The sequence below is a fragment of the Podarcis tiliguerta genome (genome assembly GCF_965153285.1).
Source record: "Podarcis tiliguerta genome assembly, chromosome: 4".
NCBI lineage: Eukaryota > Metazoa > Chordata > Lepidosauria > Squamata > Lacertidae > Podarcis > Podarcis tiliguerta.
In genome coordinates, this window is record NC_139537.1 from 71286186 (window position 1) to 71313366 (window position 27181).

Here is a 27181-nt window from a genome sequence, read left to right on the forward strand (position 1 = left end):
CTCAATTTCACTGTGGGGAATCTGCCAGAGTAGGCATTGCAAATAAAAAAGGTGGTTATACGATTTTACACAACTGCAAAATCAGGACGGGGGGGGGTCATCACACAGGTGTTATTTCAAGCCCCCTCCATGTGGTGGTTGCCCTGCATTGACTATGGATCATAGACATGTTTGAATTCAAAATTTCTACAACATTTATGCAGCTCTGTCAGCAAATGCAAGCATACATACACTAAATGACAAGGGAGACAGCCAGCATTAAGTCCTACTCGGAGTAGACCAGCTGAAATCAGCAGATCCTTTCTGAGTATGCCTTAGTCGGATAGCATCTTAAGAATCATGGTTTGAATTTAATTGTTGGCTACTTGGATGAGTCGTACATTTTATGCATTTTAATAACTTCATATTTTGTATTATTGTTTACATATTCTGGCTGGGGCTGACATCCCACAACACCTGACAGGACACAGATACCTTGCCTCTGTCATAGGTGCGCAACTAAAGCGAGTGATTCCTTTGCCTTAAGTCACCTCAGCTCCTCATGATTGTGTTATGTTTCACCTCAGTAGCGCTTAGCGGCTGCCAAGGCAGCAGCATCAAAGCAACCCAGCATTCCTTCTGATGTTTTCCACATCATGAGGCAGTACCATGCATAACTTTGAGGTACAATTCTAACAGTTACATTTGGTCCATCTCAGACCATCAAACAAACTCAGGCTGCAGTTCTAAACAACTGTATTTAGGAGGACGTCATGTTAGACACTGAGAGTTGGGTTCTACTCCTGGATTCACTGCAGTTGGGTCGCACTGAATCAATGGCAATTAAATTACAGTGGTACCTCGGGTTACATACGCTTCAGGTTACATACGCTTCAGGTTACAGACTCCGCTAACCCAGAAATAGTACCTTGGGTTAAGAACTTTGCTTCAGGATGAGAACAGAAATCGTGCTCCAGCAGTGCAGCGGCAGTGGGAGGCCCCTTTAGATAAAGTGGTGCTTCAGGTTAAGAACAGTTTCAGGTTAAGAATGGACCTCCGGAATGAATTAAGTACTTAACCCGAGGTACCACTGTAGTCATGTTTAAGTTTTCACTTTGAGCTCAATGGGACCTATGTGCAACCGGGACTTTTTTTCCCCAGCCAGCACTCACTGGAACTCAGTTCCAGCCCTTCTCAGGTGGGTGTCATTGCCATTATAAGAGAACAAGGGTGGTATTCATGGTGAGTTCCGGCAGCTCTTTTTCTGGAAAAATAGCACTGTGTGCGACTAACTTAGATTGGATCCAACTCACAGGTGTGGGGGGGGGGGGCAGTATCAAGCAAAAAATTTATTCAGAGTAGATTCAGCCATTAATTTCAATGACTCTACTCTGAATAATTTTTTTGCTGCATTAATTCCAATAGGTCTACTCTGAGGAAAACTTAGTTGAATACCACCCACTGGAACATACTTCTGACTAAATATGCATGCTGCACTTTTAATTATGAGAAATGGATTTATAAATTACATCCCATTCTAACTTTCTTTCTTTTCTTTTTTTACAGTTCACAGCCTGTTACAGGTTACTGGAAACAAAACTTTCCCCTAGAAGCAGTAAAAGGACATGCCTGAAGAAAATGAACACACTTTTATGCAATGGCTGTGAAATTGACAGGCAATAGGGCAAGACGAGAGGAAATCACCATTCCTCTGCTTAACAGCTTCATTGTTATGTATTAGCGTAGAAAGGGGTGTAAGGAATGGCATCAATATGGAGAAGAGAGAGGGGAAAAGAAGAATGTGGGGGAACTTATTTCACATGGCTGAGTTGTCTTATAGTGCTGCCTGTCAGTAAAGGCTTGCAAATATTGTATGACTTGCTGACTTCTGCTGCACAGTAGAAAAACGACAAGGAAACTACAGAGGACTGTCAGCAGTGCAGAAAAGCTCAAAAAATCCTGCATTTTGTTAAAAACCAAAGTGAATAGTAAATTTAGGGGCAATGAACAGAGAAAGAGTACCAGGAATATGGGCTGAGTGTCAGAATAATGCAGCATGGTTGTTCTCATTACTATACATTCCCAGAAAGTGGTGGCCGTTGGTGGTGCAGTCTTGTCCCCTTTGCCCATGCTTCAAGGCTATCTATCTGCCTTATTATTCAAAGAGTCACTTTGTGCAGTTAAAATTTCATTCACTGCCTTTTTAAACCAAACAAAAAAACAACCACGGGGGGGGGGGGGTATGGATTCATGATGTTACAGGCACCAGCCAATCAGCACTGTGCACAACCAGTTTCTGCTGCAAAACTGAGAAACTGGTTTCTTTTCAGCTCAGTTCTGGAATGAATATTATACGTCTGAACAAAAGTCCAGAGGGCACTTCCACAGCAACCCTACTTACTGCTCCAATTTTGCCTATCTGTAATTCTCTGAGGGAGAGAAATTAGAACTCCGTCAGGCCCTGCCAACAACCAAATAATATCGTGAGTACTACTATTTGGAGATTTGTGACAAATAAGTATACAAGTAGCTCATTCACACATGCCACATTCAGCAAGTACTATATAGATGGTTCTATATAGTGTCTAGTGTCTACAAAATGAGTAGAATAAATTTATGTGAAAATGGATAAATTATATTCACCGGGAGGCTGCTATGATTTCAAAGCAGAAATGGTGCAAGTAGCGTTCTTATTTATATGTATGCATCTGTTTGATCAGTCCACTAAGTTATTAGTTTACAGAAGACCTCCTTGGTGCCAAATACATAGTGAAAGGTATCAATGACAAATGCAGTCAGACATGCACACTCTCTGCCATCAAGGAGGTCTGATCATGACTCATAAGAAACCCGTAACCAATACAAAATGAACAACAACAAAAAGGAAGTGAAGAACTGTTTCTAAAAATATCATAAAACATAAGAATTTCCTATTTACATGACAATTGCTTCAGTTAAAAATGCTACAAATGCCATTGATTTGGGTCCATATAAAAATAGCCTTGTTTACATATTTTCATGTGCATATCTCTTCTCTGATACAATATTCTGAGCTGAATGAAGATGTTCAAAGTGCCCACTTAATTCTTTTTCTCTTCCTGTGGTTTTTCACCCTCGTCACCTGACAGCGTACCACTTCCAAACTTCTTCACTTTTGTCTCCACTTTTACAAGTCTCTGCTTGACTTTGGCTTGAGACGCAGTGTACTCTCCGTGGAGTCTAGCAAACCTGGTCTGAAGAATGTCTAGGGCAGCTTCCAGCTTTTCTATTTTCTCCTCCAGGTCTTTGGGATCTGCTCCTGCTTTAGCTGCTTCCTCATCAATCAAATTGTCTTTCATCAAAATCTGCCGTCCTTTTTCTTCTAGTGCCTTTTTGGCATCAGGGTACTCAGTGAGAGCTTCCATCAGGTCATCTTTAGATAAGCAGAACAGGTCAGAATAGCCTATGCTTCTAATGTTGGCTGTCCTCCTGTTGCCAGATTTGCTGCCTTTGATATTTAAGATGCTGATTTCTCCAAAGTAGCTGCCATCACTTAGGACCACAAACTGGGTCACACCATCATCAGCCACGACAGCCAGCTTCCCTTCTTTAATAATATACATGTCCCTTCCAATATCCCCTTTCTTGCAGATATAATCTCCAGGACTGAAGACCGTGGGTCTTAGCTTCAACACCAGCTCAATAAGGAGTCCAGCTTCACAGTCTTGGAAGATGCGTACCTTCCTTAGTGTGTCTAAGTGGACGTTGATGGCAATTTCAGCCTTCAGTTTATCAGGGAGGTACTTCAGAACTTCTTTCTCTTCCACCGTTTTCTTGTTGGTCCACAGGTAATCAAACCATTTAATAACCCTGTTTTCCAAGTCTTTGGTGACTTTTCGGAACTGCAAGTACTGTTTGATAGAATCAACCTTCGCCTGGAACTCTGCCCTAGAGGCATTCATGTTAGAGATCATTGAGCCTACGTTACCGACAATGGTAGCAAAGATGAGCACACCAACCAGAAAGTCCATGACCACAAACAGATACTCTACATCTTTCACAGGAGGTGGAGTCTCGCCAATGGTTGTCAATGTCAATGTTGACCAATATAAACTGTAAATGTATTTCCTGGAGAGACGTCCATGTTCTGGGTGGGATATATTGGGATAGACCCAGGTGTCTGTTCCAAATCCAATCTGCTTGGAAATAGCAAAAAATATGCATGCATTCCAGTGGATAATGATAAGAATGTACAAGACAAGGTTTCCAATTCGAAACATGTTTGGGTAGTTTGTTCTCGTTTCTGTACGGTCAAAAAACTCAAATAGCCTAGCAATTCTCAGCAGCCGATTAAAGCGCAGCTCAGGATAGTTAACCCCAAATTTAAAATAGCCCAAGTCTGTTGGGACAAGAGAGAGCAAGTCCAGCTTGAACTGCGTAGTAGATTGATAATTCAGTCTTAACTTTTTTTCATCGCGAACTAGTAGTCCTTGTTCCAGGAATCCTGAAAAAGCAAAAGGACAGAGAAGGCAAGAGATTGCTTAAGCAGAACTGTCTACCCCAGAAAGCTGCTCATGGGTTTTCAAATATATTTATTTTCAATATTTTAACTGTTTTGTGACCATCTATAGCAAAATATTGTTTTGCCTTCAATATTTATTGAAATAAATAAAATACAGTTGTACCTCGGCTCCTGAACGCCTTGGGAGTCGAACATTCCAGCTCCCAAACAATCAAAAACCAGAAGTGAATGTTCCGGTTTTTGAATGTTCTTTTGGAAGCAGAACATCCGACGGGGCTTCCGCACTTTGGAAGTCGAACGTTTCGGAAGTCAAACAGACTTCCGGAACAGATTCTGTTCAACAGATTCTGTTCAACTTCTGAGGTATGACCATTGCCACATTCATTTCATTTATTAAATTTCTATCCTGCTCTCCTTCCCCAAAGACCCCAGGGTGGTAAACACAAAAATGGTAAGACATGACATTACTCATCTTATATAGTGCTCATCTTAACATCAGCGGGGAGAATCCAACATTGCATGAGCAGATTTCTGCTCACGCAACAGAACTTCACCTCTCTCTCCTTCCCCTTCCTTCCTTTGCACCCCCAAAATCTGAAGGGTCCCTCAGCTGTACAGAGCAGGTTTTGAGAGTACACAGGGGGCTGCAGCAGGATGCTCAAGTCCTTTCTGCTCACATCTAGACTTCATTTTGGCAGTAAAAGCAAAGCAAGGGTTCTTGATTGGCCCAAGATGACAAAAATAAACATCTGGGAACATAACTGAGGCAAAGCCAGCATGAATCCCACCCCCCTAATTTAACTGAGTCCAGATTCACGCAGACAGACAGAATCTGCTGCCATTCATGGTGTGATTTGCTGTACGTGGGGCTGCCCTTGAGACTGACCCAGAAACTCCAGCGGGTGCAGAATGCTGCAGCGAGACTCCTTACAGGGTCCTCGCTGCAAGATCACATTCACCCAGTGCTATACCAGCTGCACTGGCTCCTGGTGGAGTACAGGATCAGGTTTAAGGTGCTGGTTTTAACCTTTAAAGCCCTATACGGCCTAGGACCCTCGTACTTATGGGACCGCCTCTCCTGGTATGTCCCACAGAGAAACTTACGATCTTCAAATAAAAACATCTTGAAGGTCCCAGGCCACATAGAGGTTAGGCTGGCCTCAACTAGAGCCAGGGCTTTTTCGGCTGTGGCTCCGATCTGGTGGAACACTCTGTCACAAGAGACTAGGGCCCTGCGGGACTTGACATATTTCCGCAGGGCCTGCAAGACAGAGTTGTTCCACCAGGCCTTTGGCCAGGGCACAGCCTGACTCCCTCCTTCGGCAATCTTCGCGGAGCTCTGGCTCAATGGTTGCCATTGGTTTGATTTGAATTAATTTTATAATGAATGATTTTAGAGTGTTGTGTTGTGTTGTGTTTTATTGTTGTTAGCCGCCCTGAGCCCGGCTTCGGCTGGGGAGGGCGGGATATAAATAAAAATTATTATTATTATTATTATTATTATTATTGGAAACTGCTCAAACAACTCACCTGTTCTGTACCTGACAAATGTGTCCAGGACATAGATGACATCAGAGGAATAGTCCAAGATCAGCCAAAGTGTAATGTGTTCCAGTTGAAGCTCATCAAAACAGGCTCTAAACAAACAGAAAGGAATGGAAGATTTGCTGAGAGCTAACAACCGGTTCAAGGCAGGTTGCACTGGGGGAGAGCAAACCACACGTTCAACTTTACGTTAAAACATCTCTTGCTTTCATCTCCCATATATTCTCTGAGGTTGTAATTCTCCCTGTGCTTATCTTCCTGATACTGGTAAGGAAAGTGGAGAGCAGAAATCAATTTAGCGGAACTGCACTGAGCAAATAATCCAAGAAAAGCTGCGCAAGGGCGCAGCCTATTCAAAATATAATTCATGATCTGTGAACTGCAGGTCTACTCAGCCCACCAGATGGCGGTGACAGGTTGTTACAAGTGGCAAGAGATTGCTGCAAATGAGATGAGGATGGGGTGGGGAGGGAGGTAGTTCCTGCTTCAGAAAGAGCTGCGTATCGATGAAAGTATAGAATTGTAGGGCTAATATAAACCACTTGAATAGAGTTGCTGATAGACAGGCAGACAGCTGGATCTAATGAGCAAGAGATAGCTAGGCCGGCATTCCAGATTTCAGAGCGAGTTGAAAGTGAATGGCACGCAAAAAGAGAGGGAAAATATTAATAAAACATGAATATATTTAAAATTAGCCTGAAAGGTTATATTAAGCAAAACAAGGTTGTAGCCTCTTGCGTTAAATTGAGAGGAAAAGAAAAGGAAATGAACTACAGTGACATTCAAAGCAAGCTAGGTAGGCATATGATTTCATATATAGTCAGCAGTTTCATGTGTATTATTTATATAGCAGATTTGAAAACTGCTACCATTTCGATCTGCGCAACTGTCTCAGAAGAAAGAATGCCAATAAATAAAAAAATAAATAAATAAACACTATAAAAATGATAATGGGGAAAAAACCAAACACCAGGACAAGAGTAGGGAAAAGGAAAATCAACCAACGTTGCATTCAGATACAAATATTTGCTGTGGTTTTTTAAGAAGATCTAACGTGCGCAGTAGTAAAGACAAAGGATTGAAACAGGCAATGACAACAGAAGTACCCACCAACGAATAATCCTCACCTACACACTATCAAACACCAGTTATAGAATACGGGTGTTGCAATGATGGTCAACCACCTATAGTACAGATCGCTTGAAGGGTCCATCACAAAGACCTCTTTCTTCTTCCTGAAAAGAAGGGGGAAGCGGGGGGTTATTGTTTTGTTGTTTTTGTTTTAATGCTTTAGTTGTTGTTGTTGTTCTAACTTGTATTTTATCTGTGAATCGCCCTGAGATCTTGCGATGAGGGGGCTGTATATAATTTAATAAATGAAATAATTGCAATAAGAATATGCAGGTGTGAGCACATGAAATTCCATTGATCACAGGCACATCTTGTGTCCCAGAGAGATCCCACTTCCAGTACGCTGAAGGCTGCAATTTTGTAAAGAAATACATTATAGCCAGCATTGGTCCATCTGGTATGGCCCAACATGGCACCCACGTATACATTCATAAATTGCAATCAGCAAGTTTATCTTAGGGTCGCCATATTTCAAGAGGTACAAAATCTGGACACAAAAAGTTGTTGAGTTTTTTTCAGGGTAATCTCCTGATAGCTCCGCCGCTGAGCCTGAGTCGCCCATGCTATATCCTGGGCCACCACTGCCAGAGCCAGAACCAGACCCAGAACTGCCCATGCACAATTTATTATTTTTTTATTTTAACCCCAAATCCAGGACATTTGCTTTAAAATGTAAAATTTCTCCCTGGGTAGGACCCCCAAAAGAGGGCATGTCTGGGACTTCTCAGGTGTATAACTGATCCGACCATCAGTCAGTGCTTGTCATCAGCTAAAGTGGTCTCATCCTGTGCTTAAATTGAGGATGCTTCATTCACAGCATCTTAAGGCTTGAACTGAACAGGGTATCGAACAGATGGCTCATACAGATGTGAAAGACTTTGCTCACCAAACTATCAGCATTACATTTACAACCTTGCCAGTAAATGCAGAACAGGGCCGAAGCGAGACATCTTGTTTTTAACCAGCTTTCACTACCTGCACAATCACTACTATCACAGTACGGCAGCAGGTACTATTACTACAAGTCTACAGCACGCAAAGTACACAACTACCACTATTGTTGCTTCGTTTTCTCACATCAGTAGCGTAATTGAGATGCAATCTTTGCAACACACTTCTTGGAATCAATTATCTACTTTGCCTTTTGAGCGTTCTATTTCTTTCCAACCTTCCTCGACATGGTGTTGCAAGGAAGTTGATCCTCATCGGTGGGCACAAGCTTAGGTAGTGACCCAAAGCGCAAATCCCACGGCTGAGTAAAGCTGCGTAGGATTGAACTGCAAGGCTGCCATGCTAGGCACGTTTCCTTCCAAGGCAGTCTTGTTGAAGTCCGTGGGATCCATTTATCGCCAAGAATGCATGCACAGCCTTGCGCTTCATAGAAGTGCACATAGGTTTAGCGGCTATATCAATGGCGTCCCATCTGTTCACGCTAGCAGTAAACATGACCTTAGTATTGGAAGCTTCAGCTATCAAACCTGAATGTGCCAAATCCTCCGGCCACTGTGGCCAGTTGTGTGCAAAGGGTAGGGTTAGCAGGAGCTTCCTTCCTGTAGTACAACCTTTGCCAACTTGGTACCCTCCTGGCAGGGGAGGGTGGAAGTTGTAGTCCAATTCATTTGGAGCGCAGCAGCCTACCAAAGACTGCTGCAATTCATTCCTCTCTCGCCCACACAGCTTGTTTTGCTGCCCTAACTGGCCAATGTGCCAAGGAACCAACAAGTGGGGAGAGGAGGGAAAATGAGGTCAACACTTTCTTAAACTGCTCTAAGGGGACAACCAGAAAACACAGGCTTTGCCAAGCCTGACTTGCATATCCTTTATATGTTTACATATTTTTGGGAATTCATCTTACAGCAGTGCTGTTACTTTCTGTTTAAAAAGGTCTGTGGCCATGTGGACGGGGTCAGTCACAGGAGTTTTGCCCTAACACTCAGAGCTGCAAGCCTTTATACAGGAAGACAACATGGTGTGGAAAATGCACAGGGGACCAGCTCACATCATGCTGCTGTCACCTGTAAAAGGAGCTCTCAGCACCAAATGATGGCTGCAATGTTTCTGCATAGGTGCCAAAGTTATCCCATGTTTGCGCAACGTTCCGGGAAAGGTGGCCCTAATTCTCTGTAAGTCGTGGCAGGTTCCCTGAGTGGCTGCAGCATTCTAGAATGCACTGTTTGAATATTCCAGAGCCAAAGCCAATTGTAGGTTTCGACACGACAATCACTCAAGAGCTAAACGACTCAGGAGTAGTTAGTTGATTATACCATTCAATTCTGTACAGAGCAGGAAGTGTGTTGTAAAGATGCAGTTCTCCTAATTTATACTTACTCTTCTTCCTTCTTTTTATCATCCTTTTTATCATCTTTTTTGTCATCCTTTTTCTCCTCTTTCTTTTCCTCCTTTTTCTCCTCTTTCTTTTCCTCCTTTTTCTCCTCCTTAACATCTTTCTTTTCTTCCTTCTTTCTGCATAACACAGTGTGCAACAGACTTAGCAAAACGTGGTTGGCTCATCAGCTAGCAAGCAGGGAGCAGGTTCAGGAAGACTAGAGGAGGCCAGTCTAATGTTTACCCGAATGGCTACTTGCATGGTTTAATACAAAATATTGTGCACATCACAATAGTTGGTGGATATCAGGAACGCAACACCACACACACACACAAAATGTGGCTGATTTTGAAAGAGCTTAGTACACACTTTATACATTTGCCAGCAATAAATCTTTCACACAACAGCCCAGAATTTATCTATTTGGCCCGGTGTGCTAAGGAATCATTCTGACAGCTTTCTTTGGGGTAGGGTAGGGAAATAAAGTCTGATGAAGTATAAGAAATCTCTATAGAGAGTTTGTGTCAAGTTGTCCCTCTGCACCATTACCTAGATAGTACGTGGTGCTGTTTCTTTCTTGAGAGCGGCTGTAAGACTCCTATCATTAAACCAAGAATGCCTGCCCAGCTGAAATGAATAGTGCCTGAAGATTGTTCCCTGCCCAACCTACTTCTCTGACAATTATGAAGCCATATGTGGGATATTTAACATGCAGTCAAACCAACATTTCATGTTTCGCTAGATAGGCACATGATAGGAGCTGAAGCTCACAGAGTCTTCCTGTAGGTTTGCTAGAGAGGACTCTGTGAGAGACCCACCTGCTGTGCTCTAACAGGGGGAAGGTGTACTGATATATTCTCCTCCCTGCCTGGGCACATTCTCTTCCTCTCTTCGGTGACATCTGCTAAATCCGAGCTCCATGATCAGACTCCCTTTTAAGCTAGACTTCGTAACTGATATACCATCTGTTATTCTGCAACGTGTATTCTGAGCGAGTAAACGTTACTTTTACCTTTTACAAGACTATTTTGTATGTGATTGAGGATAAATACCAGGAAAATCCAGTCTGCCTTAAAGCATCCTGGATTACTCAAACTAAAAGACACAATATTAAACATGAAAGAGATGTTGAGAGAGAGGCTTAGGCCTGGCACAAACATAACAATAAGCCACAGTTTTAAAACAGGCTTACCCATGGAAGTACTTTCCCACTGCCAGGTGGGTTCATTGTCTGCCCCATGCAGCTCAACCAAAACACAGGATTGCTTGTCATGTTGTCCAAACCAAGGCTATTCTTGGTTTCAAACAATGCTTGAGCGGTAACCTATAAATAAACTATGGTTTGTCCTTGACATTTTTCTGGCATGTCTCTTGAGCTTTTGTTCGAAACAAGCTGTGGTCTGGGTTCAGATGACATGACAAACAGCACTATGGTTTGTTTGAGCAATGCAGGTGCTATGAGAGAGGGGGACAGCTGCTCAGAGGCCCACACAGCAGAGAGGAGCCACATTCCTGATAGTTAAGCAAGTTAGCCTGAGCATGAGCTGCACACTGATACACACAGCTCATGCACTCCCACTTTGTTCCTCCTCTAAGTTGTGTGGTGAAACAAACTACAGAGCAGCTGACTTGGCTTCCATATCATCCAAACCAGTACTGATGGTTTGCTTCTCACAAACAATCCATGATCGAGAAGCCAAGGGTGAAACCTTGGCTCCAGATCATGGTTTGTTTGGAGAGAAACAAACTACGAGCCCAGGTTTAGATTTAATACCAAGCCAAGTGGCTTGTTTTCCCACAGAACTAAGAAATGAGTGAAATGAGGAGTGTGACACCAAATGCACAGCTCACACATCAGCCAGTTTGCTTAAATGTGGTGTGAGTCCAGTGTTATGTCAAAACACAGCCCACTTAAAAGAATGGACAGATTTTATCTATGAATTTACATGGGAAAAGCTCCACAAAATCAGCCAGGAGGCTACGATTCGAAGTAAGGCTATAAATACAAGGGCATGGGGTTCCCGCCCCCAAAATACTATAGTGTGTAAATTCCCAACTACAGTAGCAGCATCACTAACCAGAAGGAAAGGGATAGATTATCATCTACAAGGAAGAGATTTTCCACAAAAGCATGGCAGCTGACATAGGGTTTAAAAAGGGGGGGGGGGGAGGACAATTGATCTACAGTTGTGAGGAGCATGTTTTGCAGCAGTGGGGAGGGACTAGGCAAGCCACAGATCATCTACATACTTACTCTTCATTGGTGTTGTTGGAATAGTTGATGTTAAATCTGGCCAGAGCCCATTGACTACAGTGAGTTAAAATTAACAAATGCATGGGTGAATAAAAGAGCAATGCAGAAAGCATCATTTAATACATTGGTCACTGTGTGCAACTATCTTTACCTCCATCATTCATTGCACTGTTAGGCCTTCCCAGATTCTGACAAGATTAAGGAGGTCAACTTTGACCGCAGCACTAAGCTCCTTTGCGTAACTATCCAGGGCACCGGGCACCCATGTTCACGTGCAGCTCACACACGTTTGTGGCCATGCCTGGTGCTTGAAGCACTTTAGCCTGGTCTCAGGCGTCCTAATGCTCGACGGTGGAGGATCCAGCTATTTATAGCACCCGTTTGGCTGCGACTCTTAAGTGTTCCTCAAGCCGTTCCAGTCATCCTCGCAGCAGCGGTGCCAAGACTGGCTTGGCAGAAAACAGGCATATTTACTGCTGCTGCAAACACCGCGGCAGAGCAGAGACATGGCTGGAACGCTGCAAATCTGGAACTTCAAAGGAAGGGGAATGCTCTCTATTGGAGAGCCCAGGTTCAACGCTTATCATTTGGGGGAGGGAGGGACATCGCGGTTGCATCAGTGATGCACGCTTTTGATTCCCTGCCTGTGATAGGTGGAGACTCACAATTCTAAAATGAAGTGAACATACGAAGCCTGCAGTTAAGGAGCACCCAGATTGGTCCCTGAAACCTTGTAATCAACAGCAGATAGTGATAGATACACAGAACACAGATTACTGGGGTATCACAGCTTGGTTGGTAGAGCACGAGACTCATAATCTCAGGGTTGTAAGGTTGAACCCCAAGCTGGGCAAAAGATTCCTGCATTGCAGGGCCTTGACTGGACAGCCCTCGTGGCCCCTTCCAACTCTACAGTTCTAATATTCTATGCCCTCTTTTAATCGTCCACGGGCTACTACTTAAAACGGTTAAATACCGTCAACACACAGAGCAAACATTTAGAAATATCTCCTTGACTGAATAAGGTGTAGACATTCTACAAGCTCAGGGACCTGACAAACAGCCAGCCCCGAGCACATTCTGTGGTATCTACTGCACCAGGAATGTGACCTTCCAGACGCTGTTGGACTACAACTCCCATCATTCCTCACAATGGACCACACTAGCTGGGGCTGATGGGAGATGGAAGCCAAGAGCATGGGGAGGGTCACAGACTCTGCGTCCCTGTGCCACACAATGCAGCATTCTAAGGACTCGCTTCTGATTGGGTAGTCCAAGGGGCGAGAAAAAGTTGAAAACCTAAATAAGCAATATTGGGGGAAAGCTGAGACACCACAGAGGCCCGGGCAAGGTTCCAATGTCAATGGACAAGGCTGCTGGAGAAGGAGGGTTTGCATGGGTTGGTAGTGCACATTATATGCACCCAGAAAATCTCAGGTTCAATTGCTGTCATCTCCTGGTAGGGTTGGGAAACTCTGAAGAGCTGCTGTCAGTCAGTGCAGACAATACCAAAGAAGATGAACCAATGGTCTGACTTGGGACAATGCAGCTTCCTGTGCTGTGTCCTGTCCTCATTTTCTCCCCACCAGCTTCAATTCTCTCCTCCCTCAATTCTACCAATGGTCAGATCCCAGCCTCTATGCCCTTCCTTTCTCACTTTCCACGCATTGTTTCCTGCCCAACAGTGTGAGCTTGGGGGGGGGTGAATCTTGGGCGTATGGTCATTTTTGCCAAAGAGGCAAATCTCTGCAACTTTATTTAATCTGCATTGTTATTCTCACTGCAGAAGTTTGGTTTCATTTGGCATCAAACAGGACTGGGGAACCTGTGGTCCTTCAGATACTGCAAGTCCAATCAGTTATAGCCAGCAGTGTCAAAGGGCAGGGATTATGGGATTTGCAGCCAGCAGCATCTGCACGGTCACAGGTTGCTCAGCCCTGGTGTGAAATATGGAAGATTGAGTAAACAGCTCTGTTTGCCATGCATTGCAGACCATCCATATTTCAACATGGGCAACCAAGTTCAGTCTGGAAGCCTGGGGCGGAAGTCATAGAAAGGATCCAGCCATAAATCTACATGATCAGGAGTATGACTGAATGGGTACATTCACCGAAAACTATTGCTATAGACTTGTAGCCCTTATACATGACAGGTGCAAGTCACAATGCATTAAAGCTAATGGTGAGACTTCCAATTAATTTTTGGGATTGTTTACAGCAGGGCCAAGGAAGCTCTGGTCCTCCAGAGGATGCTGGACTCCAACTCCCATCAGCCCCAGCCAGCATGGCCGGTGGTCAGGGATGATGGGAGTTGGAACCTAAAAACATTTGGAGGGCCAAAGTTTTCCCATACAGTATTCAGTACCTATCAGTACTGCACTAAGCAGTGCTTTTTCTTCCGAAATCAGAGCCTCGTAGCTCCTTCCCAAAGTCCAGGAAGCTTCTTCCCAGCTTAGGAAAGGAGGCACAATGCTCTGGTAGAGTCCGAGAATCCTCCCTTGCATGGTGAGTACTGACACCTTTTTTCCTAGGAGAAAAGCACTTGCACTAAGTATCCCTCTGCCACAGGCAGCATCATTCTTCCTCTGTAAACACAATGTTCCAAGCAAATATCTTCCCACAGAAGCTGTATCCTCTTACTTTTTCAGTCCATCCGCCTCGTCGTAGTTCAGCTGAGTGTTGCTATCTCTACTGGGAATGTCTTTGAGCTCTGGCCCTCGGATTCGCTCAAGAAAGGAATCTGGCCTTTGGTCTTCATGATGCAAGTTCCTCCTGGCCCAGGATCGCAGTGATAAGATGAACCATGATAACCTGAAAGGATGGAGGGAACAGTTAGGCAGTACGAACTGACGAAGAGAAAGTGAACAACTGTATACTTCAGAAGGTTTCCTAAGCTTAGCATTCCCTTGTAATTGTGTCATTGAAGGTCTGTTTGAAACTTTCACAATCTAAACACATGGTGCGTGCAGAACCTATTATTATTTGTTATTACTATTATTTTATACCCCTCCTATCTGGCTGGATTTCCCCAGCCACTCTGGGAAGCTTGCAGCGTACATTAAAACATAATAAAACATCAAACATTAAAAACTTCCCAAAACAGGGAAGGCCCTCTGCCTGACTCCCTGTAACTTGGCTTCTCACAGTGAGGGAACCAGCAGAAGACCCTCAGAGGAGGACCTCAGTGTCCAGGCTGAGAGATGGGAGTGGAGACACTCTTTCAGGTATACGGGGCCAAGGCCGTTTAGGGCTTTCAAGGTCAGCACCAACACCTCACTCCTTCCATTTTGATGTATTTCCATTTGATGAGGTGGATGTCTACACTTCAATATAAAACATCTTTAAATTTCAACATCTGAAGTAAATATTACACATATGTGCACAGGGGGGTATATGCATAATTTGTCACATCTAACCAGGGCTATTCAAGTTATTATGGCACTGCAGCCAGAAAATCCTACATGATTTCTCCCTTTCCTAGGCAACAAAGATAATAAATAGTATTTGCTACCATTTCATGACACCCCAAAACATCTGCCCAAGGTGGCCTCCCCACTCTGGCTAAAAGTAGGGCTGGTCCCATAATGTAAATGTGTGGCTGAACCTTGCGCTATTAAAGTATTCATAGGACGGATTAAGTCCAAAGGAAGCCAACGAAAAGCTTTTACACTCTGTGTTCTCCCCACAATTAATGCAGAGACAAAGCTGGTTTTGCTAACATGGGTTTCTCCAACAACAATAACAAAACACTCTCCTTCACATAACCTAAAACCGCTTACATGATGAGTAACAATTCTTTGTCAAAGTTGCACGGTGAACATTTTGCTTTCGTCCAAATTATATTCTGGAGAAAGAACCCCCCCCCCCCCGTGGTGATTAAAGGGAACGGACCCAGCATTTTTGTGCCAATATTTGCAAAGCTGGATGCTTTCTCATACATCAGACGCACAATCAACAAAACATTGAAGAGAAGGTAACATTTTGCAAGGACTTAGTGCTGCTCCACACAGCCTCATTTTAGCTGGTGTTGAGACAAGCCCCATGGTGGCCTTTCAGAAGATTGTGGTTCCCCACCACCTCCCATGAAAACTGTTGAAGTGGGAGTTATGCCAAATACAAAATGTGACTTCTGATAGAAAACCGAAATAGGTTTCACCAAGATTTCACTCTCAAATTTACATTCTCTCAAGGAACTAAAAAGAACATGCTTCGAATACCACCTTAATCGCCCAATGCAGCACGCCCCCAATACTAATCAGGGGTGCCAACTTGAATAAAATATTGGGAGGGAAAACTAAGCACAGTCAATCATATGACGCAGTGCACACACACCATTTGAATGGCAATGCTCTTCAACTTTGGGGTGGCCTGACCCACTCAAATATTTTTGGGGGGCGCAAAGACCCATTGGCCCCTAGAGGTTGGCTCCAATGATCCTAATAGTTCAGATGGTGATCAATTTATCGTCCATTTCTTCTATAATAGTTTGATATGAACGAAAATTTCTTTCTTAGGCATTTTTGCTGGCCAGCCCCGCCCCGCCCCTTTGCTTCCAGTGCAAGATCCCATTAACCTCCTGCAAGGTCACTGCCATGCCATCTCCCAAATGTAGCTTACCTAGCCATCGCTCCGCTGCCTGAGAACGAGCTTCTTCGAGATTCAGGCAGGCCGCCCGTCTCCATGGAAATGACTCTGTGCAATTCGGGAGACGTGCCCTCCTCACACAGCGAGCGGGTCCTTGAGAATCAAAGAGCAAAACCCGAAAGAACGGCACATTTAGCCCCCATTTGACGTGCGCTTGCTATTCCTCCAGCTCTCCCAATTAGGCAACAACCGTGGAGGAACATGCATTCCTTCCGAAGTCACAAGTGCTATTACTGTCACGGGTGACGTTATGAAAAACGCAGCACATTAATAATCTTCCGCCTCAGTTCCGCATCGCTTGATGTCCACAAGAATTTTGCCAGACGGAACTTACTGACAGATGCATTGTCTTCGCATCTATTAGATTTTCTGCCAGACCCATCCTAGACGGTCAAGGCAGAAAACAATAGGTGAGCCGGGGGTGGGGGTGGGGGGGACTGTAGAAATCCAGTCAGAATCAAAGCCCACATGCTAAAAAAAACCAACAGATACTAAAATCCATTCTGAGACGAGGGTAGAGGAGGAAATCCATTATATGGCTCAGAATGCAAACGGGAACCCACTTATCTGGGAGCTAGTCCCATTGAATCCAATACTTCTGATCAGCCATGGTTAGGATTGCACTGTTAAGGCTACAGTTCGACACTTAGGTGGGGTAGAATGCATCCTATGGATTTAAATGGGGCTTATTTCTAGGTAAACCTGCATAGGAGTGCATGACGAGGTAAATTAGTGGGCTGACATTTGTATTTATGATCTGACGTAGCCATTTCTGGGCCCAGGCACAGTGAGGCTGTGGTGGGGTGTGCAGAGAGCAAATGAATACCAGGAGACATCTTCTCATGACCAAGTGGGCAGTGAGTGGGGGAGGGGACTCAGAGTTTTTCTGAGCAGCAGGCATTGGCCTCAAGGACACTATTGTGCCGATAGGCACCATGTTGGAAACCCTTGTGAACTATATTCCCATAATATTTGGGTTTCAGGTTGTGCTTTATTTGGGAGTCAGGCTATGTTGAATTACAGAACCGAGTTTACCTGGTAAATCCATTTTCAAGCTTATCATCAGGGTCATCGTTGATAGTCTTCAGAGACAGCCTATGGATCGCAGGACAGGAGTGATAGGTATCAACTTTAGCCATTTTGCTTTACATATCAGCCTCCAAACCGTACCTGAAATACACAAAGAATGCATTGTGAATCCTGCATTGCAGAGAAGAGACTTTAAAGTTCTTTTTTTAAAAAAATCAACAGAATAAAAAGACCAAAAGGAGACGGGGAACTTATACAGAGAAATCGTGGCTTTGTTTTGCTCAGAAGTCATTCCCAAAGTTCAAAGGGACTTTGCTCCCTAACATTTAGGACAGCCGTCTCAGCAAACTAGAAGTGACATTAATCATACCATTACATATCCATGCATGGTTTTTTTTATCATTCACCTAGTTATTGGCTCTTCAATAGACCTATTGCACAGAACACAGGCAAACGACCTGATGTCCTCCAGATGTTGTTGGACTACATCTGGCCCTGGCCACTTTTGCACCAAACAAGAAGACTGAGATTAAGAAAACAGGCAGAAGGCAGAGAACCAGGAGCGAATGTCTCAAATGTACGGTGCAGATTTTACCCTATAAGTCCATCACTCTTTAGTCCAATTCGAACCAATGAGACTTGTGTCACATGAAGAATTTGTCCCATTTATTTCTACAGGACCGAAGCAAGAGCCTTCGACCTCCACAAATTAATGTGTTTTATTTATTTAAAATGTTATGTTCCACATCTGTGAAGAAAATAAATAATGACTTAGAAGAACACAAATTGCAATTCTACACCAGCAATGTAATATTAACATTACTCAGTAACAACAGGAAAACAGCCACAAGAAATGAAGGAAAGGGCAATTTTGTCAACCAAAACCCTGTTGGAAGAGGCTTATGCTCCTCCCAGAAACCATCAGAAGAGTATCTTCCCACACCTCTGCAGAAAGAAAATTCCACAAACATGGGTCAATATCGAGAAAACCCTCATTTTATGGCCATCATTATCCAAACACATCACAAAGATGGCAACAGTGATCCAGAAGTGGAGAGGCAGTGTCAGGAGGGTATGAAGGTCCCAAGCCATGCGTGGCTTCAAAGCATTTAAAAAAATACCTTGACTTAGACCAGTGGTGGGGAACCTCCAGCCTTTGGGCCTAACAGGTCCCAATGGACCTTGCAGTTTGGTCCACCACCAGGCTGGACACCATATATGTGACATCATTGATAGCTTAACCCTTAAAACTGTGGCCCAAAGCAAGAAGAATCAAGAGCATACCCTGGTATTTCCTTTGCAGCCAAAGGCTAACATTTTTCAAAATTAGGCAATGCAGAGCAACAGAAAAAGGCTGTGCATATAAAGAACAGGGAGCACATTTAGAGCAAGCTGCCAATTCCTTCCCTTGACATTATATAATCAGATGTCATGGGTGATTGGCAGTTTGAGAGGTCCTAGCTACCTGTCAAAGTGATCTGGGGGACTTGAGAGTCCCATCTATCTGGATCCAGATTTCTACTCCAGTTTACAGCCAGAAGCATATTTAAAGTCATCATTGCTGGAACAAAACAGGCTGACGATGTACTACCTTCCAAACACCCAGCTCCAACCTGACTTGGGCTACTTTGTGATATTGTGATATGTATGTTTGGTGATCTTTGCCTCACTGATACCCTTAAAATAAGGCCGCTGTATAAAGCCAGACATAAGAAGATAAGAGGAGCTCATCTAGTCCAGCATCCCATTCTCACGCTGGCCAACCAGATGCCTCAGCGGGAAATCTGCAAGCGCAACCCAAGCACACGCAAAATGTTCTCCCCTCTCCTGCTGCTTCCAGCAACTGATATTCAGAAGCATTGCTGCCTCTAGCTAAGCTTCGTTTGTTGTCTCTGTTTTCATATCTGTGTGTTTTCTATAAAAAGGGGTACAATACTAAAATCTCCTATCGAATGTAACAGATCTGTAGAAAAGACTTTGCAACCTGAAAAAGAGACAATGCACATACAGTGGTGCCTCACAAGACGAAATTAATTCGTTCTGCGAGTTTTTTCGTCTTGTGAATTTTTCGTCTTGCGAAGCACAGTTTCCCATAGGAATGCATTGACGGTTTTAAGAAAAAGGCGCAAGACGTTTTCATCTTGCGAAGCAAGCCCATAGGGAAATTCATCTTGCGAAGCAACTCAAAAAACAAAAACCTCTTTTGTCTTGCGAGTTTTTCGTCTTGCGAGGCATTCGTCTTGCGAGGTACCACTGTACTTTCATAAACCAATAAAATCTTTAATAAAATTATTTTAGCGTCATCATGGAATCCAGTGCTGAATCAGCAGTCTCATGGTCTACAGAACAAGGGCGGGACACCCATGGCCCTCCATATGTTATTGAACTACAACTCCCATCATCCCTTGTATTTGCCACACTGGCTGGGGCTGATGGAGGGTCATAGGTTCTCCTGCTGCATAACGTAAACAACTGAGCTTTTTATGACATGCTGAAGCAGAAGCCTATGCATGGTATTGCCTCCACATGACCAGCTGACCAGGAACAGTGCCGGATTTACGTATAAGCTAAACAAGCTATAGCTTAGGGCCCCACTCTCTTTAAAAAATTAAAGGGGGAAAAGCTGGATGTACATTTCCAAAATGTAAGATAAAATAAAATAAAATAAAATAACAAATAAAATAAAAACTACATACAGCAACAGTGTTTTGTGTTGTGTAGGCTCCTGTGATGATTGTAAGTAATACATATTTTGTTATGTGCAAATGGCTTTAGATACCTATTAGGTCCATAAATTACCATATAGCATATATTCAACACAAAAAACAGCAACAAATTGTTGTTGACAAAGGACAGCTGGACATATAAAGTGCCCCATTACCTTCAGTAGCTTAGGGCAGGCTTCCTCAACCTCGGCCCTCCAGATGTTTTTGGCCGACAACTCCCATGATCCCTAGCTAGCAGGACCAGTGGTCAGGGATGTTGGGAATTGTAGTCTCAAAACATCTGGAGGGCCGAGGTTGAGGAAGCCTGGCTTAGGACCTCCTGATCAGGAAGCAATGTTTACATTTAAAGCGGCCAGCACAAATATCAATTCTTGTGCAAACTTTCCGTTCTAGAAGTACAACATCTGCATTAGTCTTCCATTGCCTTAAATTATTCAGCTTGAATAAGCTGGATCACTAAATTTTGCTCCATTGAAGTACTGTGCACAGTTTACAATGGAAGGTATGTCATTATTATAAAGACACACATTTAGGACTGCCTCTAAATACAGATAGATCGATCAGTTTCCAGTCTGGATCTGTTTCTCACATATTCAGTCATAAATCGATCCCATCTGGTGTCTCCACATTTAACTGTGATAATAATAACTTTGAAATCCATATGAACATTTAAATGTTTTATTTCAAAATACCATTTCAATACATATTTCATCTCAACGTATGCCTTTCTAAATGTATTTTATCCTAAAATATGCAATGAATAAAATAAAATTACACATTCTCTTCCTGAGCAGAGAACTGTACTGTAAAGTTCTGCAGAAGTGCGTACTCTGAAGGATAATTACTTTCCAATCTGTGTCTTAGACCAAGAGGTGTGAATTAAATCAGCGTGTTTAAAAACACCGATCGAATGAAATCCTCTCCCATCTTTAACTGCAGTTAGTCATGTAGGCTAAAGAAAAAGGCAACTATTCAAAGACTCCATGATGGCATCAACAGACAGTGACTCAGCATGTCAAGGCAAATCAGCGCATCACCCCCTAAACTCTGCAGATCAATTGCTGCACATCAATCACTTCTATTTTCTGTAACATCCGTTGAATTTGGAGAAAGGCTAGGCAAAAGCCCAAGTACCTGTAAGGAAATTAGGCAGCATCACTGGCCTTGCTGAAAATGAAAGACTTGCTTCGTAAAACCTGCTGCTCACCTTTCAGAAAACAATGTGCCGTGTCTCATAATACAGATCCCACGTAATTTATAGAATGTCAACATAAGAACGGCTTCAAGAGGCAGTGAAAGGTTTCCCAGCTTTTCGACCAAAGATACCTCGGACTGCAGCTCAGACCACATACCTGAGAAACAGAGCATTCAACTCTCCCTGTTTTCCAGAGACAGTCCCGGATTTACAGAAACCACCCAGGTTTCTGATTTGATACCGGAATGTCCCGCTTTTCCTTAGGATGTCCCCATTTTCATCAGAGAAATGTTGGAAGCTATGGAGTTATGTGACCCCGCAACCCAAGGAAATAAGTAACTATACAACCTTTAGAAGACATCTGAAGGCAGCCTTGTATAAGGACGTTTCTAAATGTTTAATGTTTTATTATGTCATTATATATGCTGTAAACCACCCAGAATGGCTGGGGAAACCCAATCAGATGGGTGGGGTATATTATTATTATTATTATTATTATTATTATTATTATTATTATTTAGGACTTCCCTATTTTTATCAGAGAAATGTTGGAGGGTAGGACATACTCCATCACACAGGAGTACAGCGGTACCTCAGGTTACAGACGCTTCAGGTTACAGACTCCGTTAACTCAGAAATAGTACCTTGGGTTAAGAACTTTGCTTCAGGATGAGAACAGAAATCGTGTGGCGGCAGCGGGACGCCCCATTAGCTAAAGTGGTACCTCAGGTTAAGGACAGTTTCAGTTTAAGAACCGACCTCCAGAATGAATTAAGTTCTTAATCCGAGGTACCACTGTATGTCTCATTGAAGCTTTCTCTTCACTTCCACCCTCAAGCCAAAACATAACCCGTCCTGCAAGTTAACAGCCGCACATTGGCCATGGGCATGAGGCAACCCATGGCTTTCACTGCTGACCATTGATATTGTTTCTTGAGTGAGGAAGCTGAGTTGAATGCTTCCTAGCTTTGCATTCAACTGAGAGTCCTGTGTAAGTCAGAGGAAGCTGTCTTACAGCTCACAAGCCACTCACCCATTTATCCTGGCCTTGTTTATCCACAGCCCTAGGGAAGATACTTACTGAAAGGAGGAGAGTGCTTTTTTTTTTTTTTGGCAACTGAGGTCACAGTCATTTATTTCACCACAGAATAAATAAACAGATGCCCCTTGCAGCTGAGATCCTGATTTGCATGCTGATCACTTAGGAATGTGGTGTGCTTTTGACATCTGGCTCACTATTATCTATACCCGCTGACAGCAGCTCTCCAGGGTTTTAGGGACAGGACATACGGTACTCAAGGAGGCTATGAAATAGGGCTGATAAGGAGTGTGGCATCAGGAAAGGGGGTGTGGCTGAGGAGAGCCCAAAGGGCATTTATAGAGGTTGCCCTTGCGTCCAAGACCTGAGGTTCCCCACTCTTGCCACAGTAGTTTTTAGTCAACAAAGTGCTTTACAGTCATTAACTTTTATCTTTACCCTCCAACATTTCTCCCATGAAAATAGGGACGTCCTACCCAGTGCTGTTTTTCTAGAAAGAGGTGCCAGAAATCACCATGAATGCCTCCCTTGTTCTCTTATAATAGCAATGGCACCCACCTGAGAGGTGCTGGAACTGAGTTCCGGCAAGTTCCAGCTGAAAAAAGCCCTGGTCCTACCATACCCTCCCACATTTCTCCAATGAAAATAGTGGGTGGCGCTGTGGGTAAAAGCCTCAGCGCCTAGGGCTTGCCGATCGAAAGGTCGGCGGTTCGAATCCCCGCGGCGGGGTGCGCTCCCGTTGCTTGGTCCCAGCGCCTGCCAACCTAGCAGTTCGAAAGCACCCCCAGGTGCAAGTAGATAAATAGGGACCGCTTACCGGTGGGAAGGTAAACGGTGTTTCCGTGTGCTGCGCTGGCTCGCCAGATGCAGCTTTGTCACGCTGGCCACGTGACCCGGAAGTGTCTCCGGACAGCGCTGGCCCTCGGCCTCTTGAGTGAGATGGGCGCACAACCCTAGAGTCTGTCAAGACTGGCCCGTACGGGCAGGGGTACCTTTACCTTTACCTTTAAGGAAAAGGGGGACATTCCGAGATCAAATCAGAAACTGGGATGGCTTCTGTAAATCCAGGACTGTCCCTGGAAAATAGGGGCACATGGAGGGTTTGTTGTTTCTACTCTGTGAAGCACTTATTAATCAGTATGTCTCAGGGCTTTTCACAGTCTCACCAAAGGCAATATGTCACTGGAGTGTCTGGATTACACAGAGAATAGGAGCCTTTTCAGACTGTCTCTATTTTGGGTGGGATTCAATCTCCAATTCAGGTTGCACAATAATAACTGATTGGGAGGTCTTGCACCACAAACCCAGCCAGTCCCCCAAAATGAGGAGGTGGTGCAAGAAGAAGCATGATGGAGAAATGTGCTGGATGGCGCTTCCCGGTAAACAAAGCAGAACGAATGCTCATTAAGTAGCCAGCATCATATAACCTGCCTACAAACAAAACAGGATGAAAGCTCAATAAATAGGTTGTGTGGAAATGCCTTAGGCTGGGGTTCAGGTCCCACAAGCCACGAATCAGGTCCAAATGAATAGGGCAGTATAGAATAGTTAACCAGAAGAAGCCACTGACAATGCAAATCCCAGACAGACAGGAAGTCAAATTCTGGGAAAGCACGTCAAAGATAATAAGTGGAGTGGAAATGTAAGAAAGGAATCCAGAGCTGAAGGAACTGCCTGCCACTTCTTCCTATTTCCTTTGGGTCACACATTGCTTATGAACAGGAACCAAAGGATCCTCTCAGCACAATACAAGTGGAGCGAGAGCAGGACCAAGAGAAAGGAATGAGAGAAAGACCAAGAAACAGCAGTTGCCAGACTGTGGAGACAATGGCCTGGATTGCAGATAATGCTCAACCACAGGGGCAGAGAACTTCTGGCCTGTGGGCCAAATTCTCCCACCTGTCCATTTGGCTCTTTAAGCTGTTTTCCATGTGCACCAACCCCCACAACTGATATTATATGTGGTTCCAAGAATACAACAGGTGGGAGCATTGTTTGGCTTGGGTGTGCGCAGTGGCAGAGGAAGAGGAGTGCAGGGGGAGCACACCGCCCCCGGCAGAGCGATCCCAGTGGGGTGCCATCGCGCACCAGCCCCACCCCTGCCTGCTCTACACCCCCCCCCCCGTGCTGGAGCACGAAGCTCTGCCACTGCATGTGTGAAATAGAGAAGTCTCTCACATACCCAAACCCTGCAGAAAGCCGACTTGAAACCCCCGTCCATCAGCTGATGGATGGAGAATTCACACAGGTAGTTTGAAAACAGCCAGCAGCAGGGCCCAAGAGGTACAAGGGGTACATCGTCACCCTGCCCAGGGTAGAAAGGGGGTCCCAGGAGCCAAAGGAGGGGAGCCAGAAATTCCCTGAAACCTCAGAAAACTTTTGTGTATATTGTGTGAAGACCAGCATTTACATTTTGTTCAAGCCTACATAAAATGCTGGGAAACAGGTGGCGCTGTGGGTTAAACCACAGAGCCTAGGACTCCCAGCTCCTGCCAACCTAGCAGTTTGAAAGCACGTCAAAGTGCAAGTAGATAAATAGGTATCACTCCGGCGGGAAGGTAAACGGTGTTTCCGTGAGCTGCTCTGGTTCCCCAGAAGTGGCTTAGTCATGCTGGCCACATGACCCTGAAGCTGTACGCCGGCTCCCTCAGCCAATAAAGCGAGATGAGCACCCCAACCCCAAAGTCAGTCATGACTGGACCTAATGATCAGGGGTCCCTTTACCCTTTACCTTACATAAAATGCTATGAGATTCCTTTCCCTGCTCATTTTCTCTTCTGCCGATATGCCCCAGCCTACTTCCCCTAGGGCTAGGCAATCCAGAGAGGTGGTGCTGAAGTCCTGGCAAAAGACAGCATGAGAAGGTGTGCTTGACTTGCCTCTCCTGCAGGCGACACAGTCTGCCTACCAAGGAAACTGTCATCTTCTAGGGTAGGGCAGTGAGTGTTGGCACTAACAGTGCCAGGCGAAGTAGCTCATTGCCACCATTATCGTCATGAATGGATGAAGAACTGTCTACACCTGGTAAAATTACTTTTTCCAAACAACCCTCCTAAGAATCAGGAGGTGGTTAATATTTGCGTCGGTTCAAATTGTATTTCCAAAGGTGTAATAAAAGCAAAAGCAAAATAACCCACTCAACCAACTCCCCACCACCACCTACCATATTCAATAGTGCTCTGCTTTATTAATACCTTGAGTAGTAGCCTGGATAATCTCCATTTATTTTAATTTGGACTTTTTCTGCCAAAAGGTGTTGATTTTGATTGCAGGTCTTGAATACTAGGGTGCTCATTTTGTGTGAGCCTACATGGTTTTATGTATTGTAATTCACAGAAATTACGATCCATAATATTGTGTAGTATTGGGAAACGCGGAGGTATAATGAACAGTATTATTTTCTTTCATCATAGCATCACTGCATCATAACCTTAAATGGATAAGTGGGGTCATATTTACCCCACCACTGGTCCATTTTTCTGTCACCATGGCAACCACTTCCGCACTATTGTATATGATAGAACCTAACACAGAGTTGCCACATTTGGTACTAAAGTACCACATTTTGTACACTTTTGATTACTAAAGTACGGAAATATTACTACTAGTCTTTACCACTTCTTCTACTACTAAATGAACGTGCAAGTCTTTTTGCAGCTCACTTGCCTGGCATTGAATTAGTACTGGAAAATCTCCTAGAGCTAAATTTGACGGCCAAAACAAGAAACGAAGTCCACAGAGTTTTCATTATGCTTGACATCTTTTGCCAGTGTGTTAATGTCATCTATGTGGTACAAAATATTAGCTGGCATAGATATTTGCAACAAGGCCATCCAAGCTAGAAAGGCAACACTGGATGTTGAAGTAGCCACTGTAGAAGCTCTCCTCACAGAGCTGACAAAACTTCAAAACAACAGGAAACACGTCTGGAATGAAGCCGAATTGGTGGCACCAAACAACCTAAATATAGTAATAAAACTCTCCTGTAAATGTGATGGAGTTTGGTGCAAGAAGGCAAGGCTGCAGGATGACAACACCTGATGCTAACTTGGAAGAAATGAATTGATACAGGTGGTACTCCAGAAAGAGTCTACTTCAGAAAATGCATTTTATTACATTTGCTGTTAAGCAGTTAGCAGGAAAAAAAGTTGATTTCTTGTGGAAATATATCACCACGTCCGAAAGGGATGTGGAGAGAAAAGCTTTTGCTTTATTAGAGCAATATCCTGCTGACCTTAATGGTGATGATTTTGGAAAAGAAATGCGACATTTATCCTCAATACATAAATCAAATCTTGTAAATTCACAGTTAAAGCCATTAGATCTGTTGAACTTGTTAGCAGTGTACAAACTTGGAGGCCTGTTTCCAATATGTTTGTGCTTCGCTTAAGAATGCTATTAACCATGTCAGCAACAGCAGCTTCTGGAGAGAGGTCATTTAACAAACTTAAGCTAATTAAGAATTATTTAAGCTCTACAATGCCTCAGGAATGTCTTGTGGATTTGGCCAGGCTAAATATTGAATCAAACATTGCCAGAACAATTAATTTTCATGCTGTGATTTGAAAATTTCCACTTAAAAAAGGGCCAGAAAAGCTCTTTTTTAAAAAAGTAAATAGTAATTTAATCTACCTTTTAAAATACTATTGTCTTCTGATGATTTAATGTGCATTGCTATATGGAAGTGATGCTTCCATGTGAATTCTTCTCCTTATCCGTATTGTAGCATAAACAAAGATGTTCAAATCAAACGTGCTTTCCAATCCTCTTTTCATTTATTTATATTTATTCATTTATATTTATCATGGAGGGA

General features: G+C 43.7%; 1 protein-coding gene across 2 annotated transcripts in view; it reads right to left on the reverse strand.

Moving 5' to 3' along the window:
- Positions 1-1363: 1363 nt before the first annotated feature.
- The window catches only part of CNGA3 (cyclic nucleotide gated channel subunit alpha 3), a 35698-nt gene continuing 9880 nt past the window's right edge, over positions 1364-27181 (reverse strand). Inside the window, exons 2-9 of one of the 2 annotated variants that reach the window (XM_083437823.1) lie at positions 17415-17549; positions 16353-16472; positions 14376-14546; positions 11737-11790; positions 9485-9619; positions 7153-7260; positions 6011-6117; positions 1364-4462 (exon numbers count right to left, since the gene is read on the reverse strand). In XM_083437823.1, the coding sequence (XP_083293949.1) occupies positions 3060-4462; positions 6011-6117; positions 7153-7260; positions 9485-9619; positions 11737-11790; positions 14376-14546; positions 16353-16472; positions 17415-17518 (2202 nt within the window). In that variant the 5' untranslated portion in view covers positions 17519-17549 and the 3' untranslated portion in view covers positions 1364-3059. The remainder of the gene's footprint in view (positions 4463-6010; positions 6118-7152; positions 7261-9484; positions 9620-11736; positions 11791-14375; positions 14547-16352; positions 16473-17414; positions 17550-27181) is intronic. The other variant, XM_083437822.1, reaches the window with a different exon arrangement.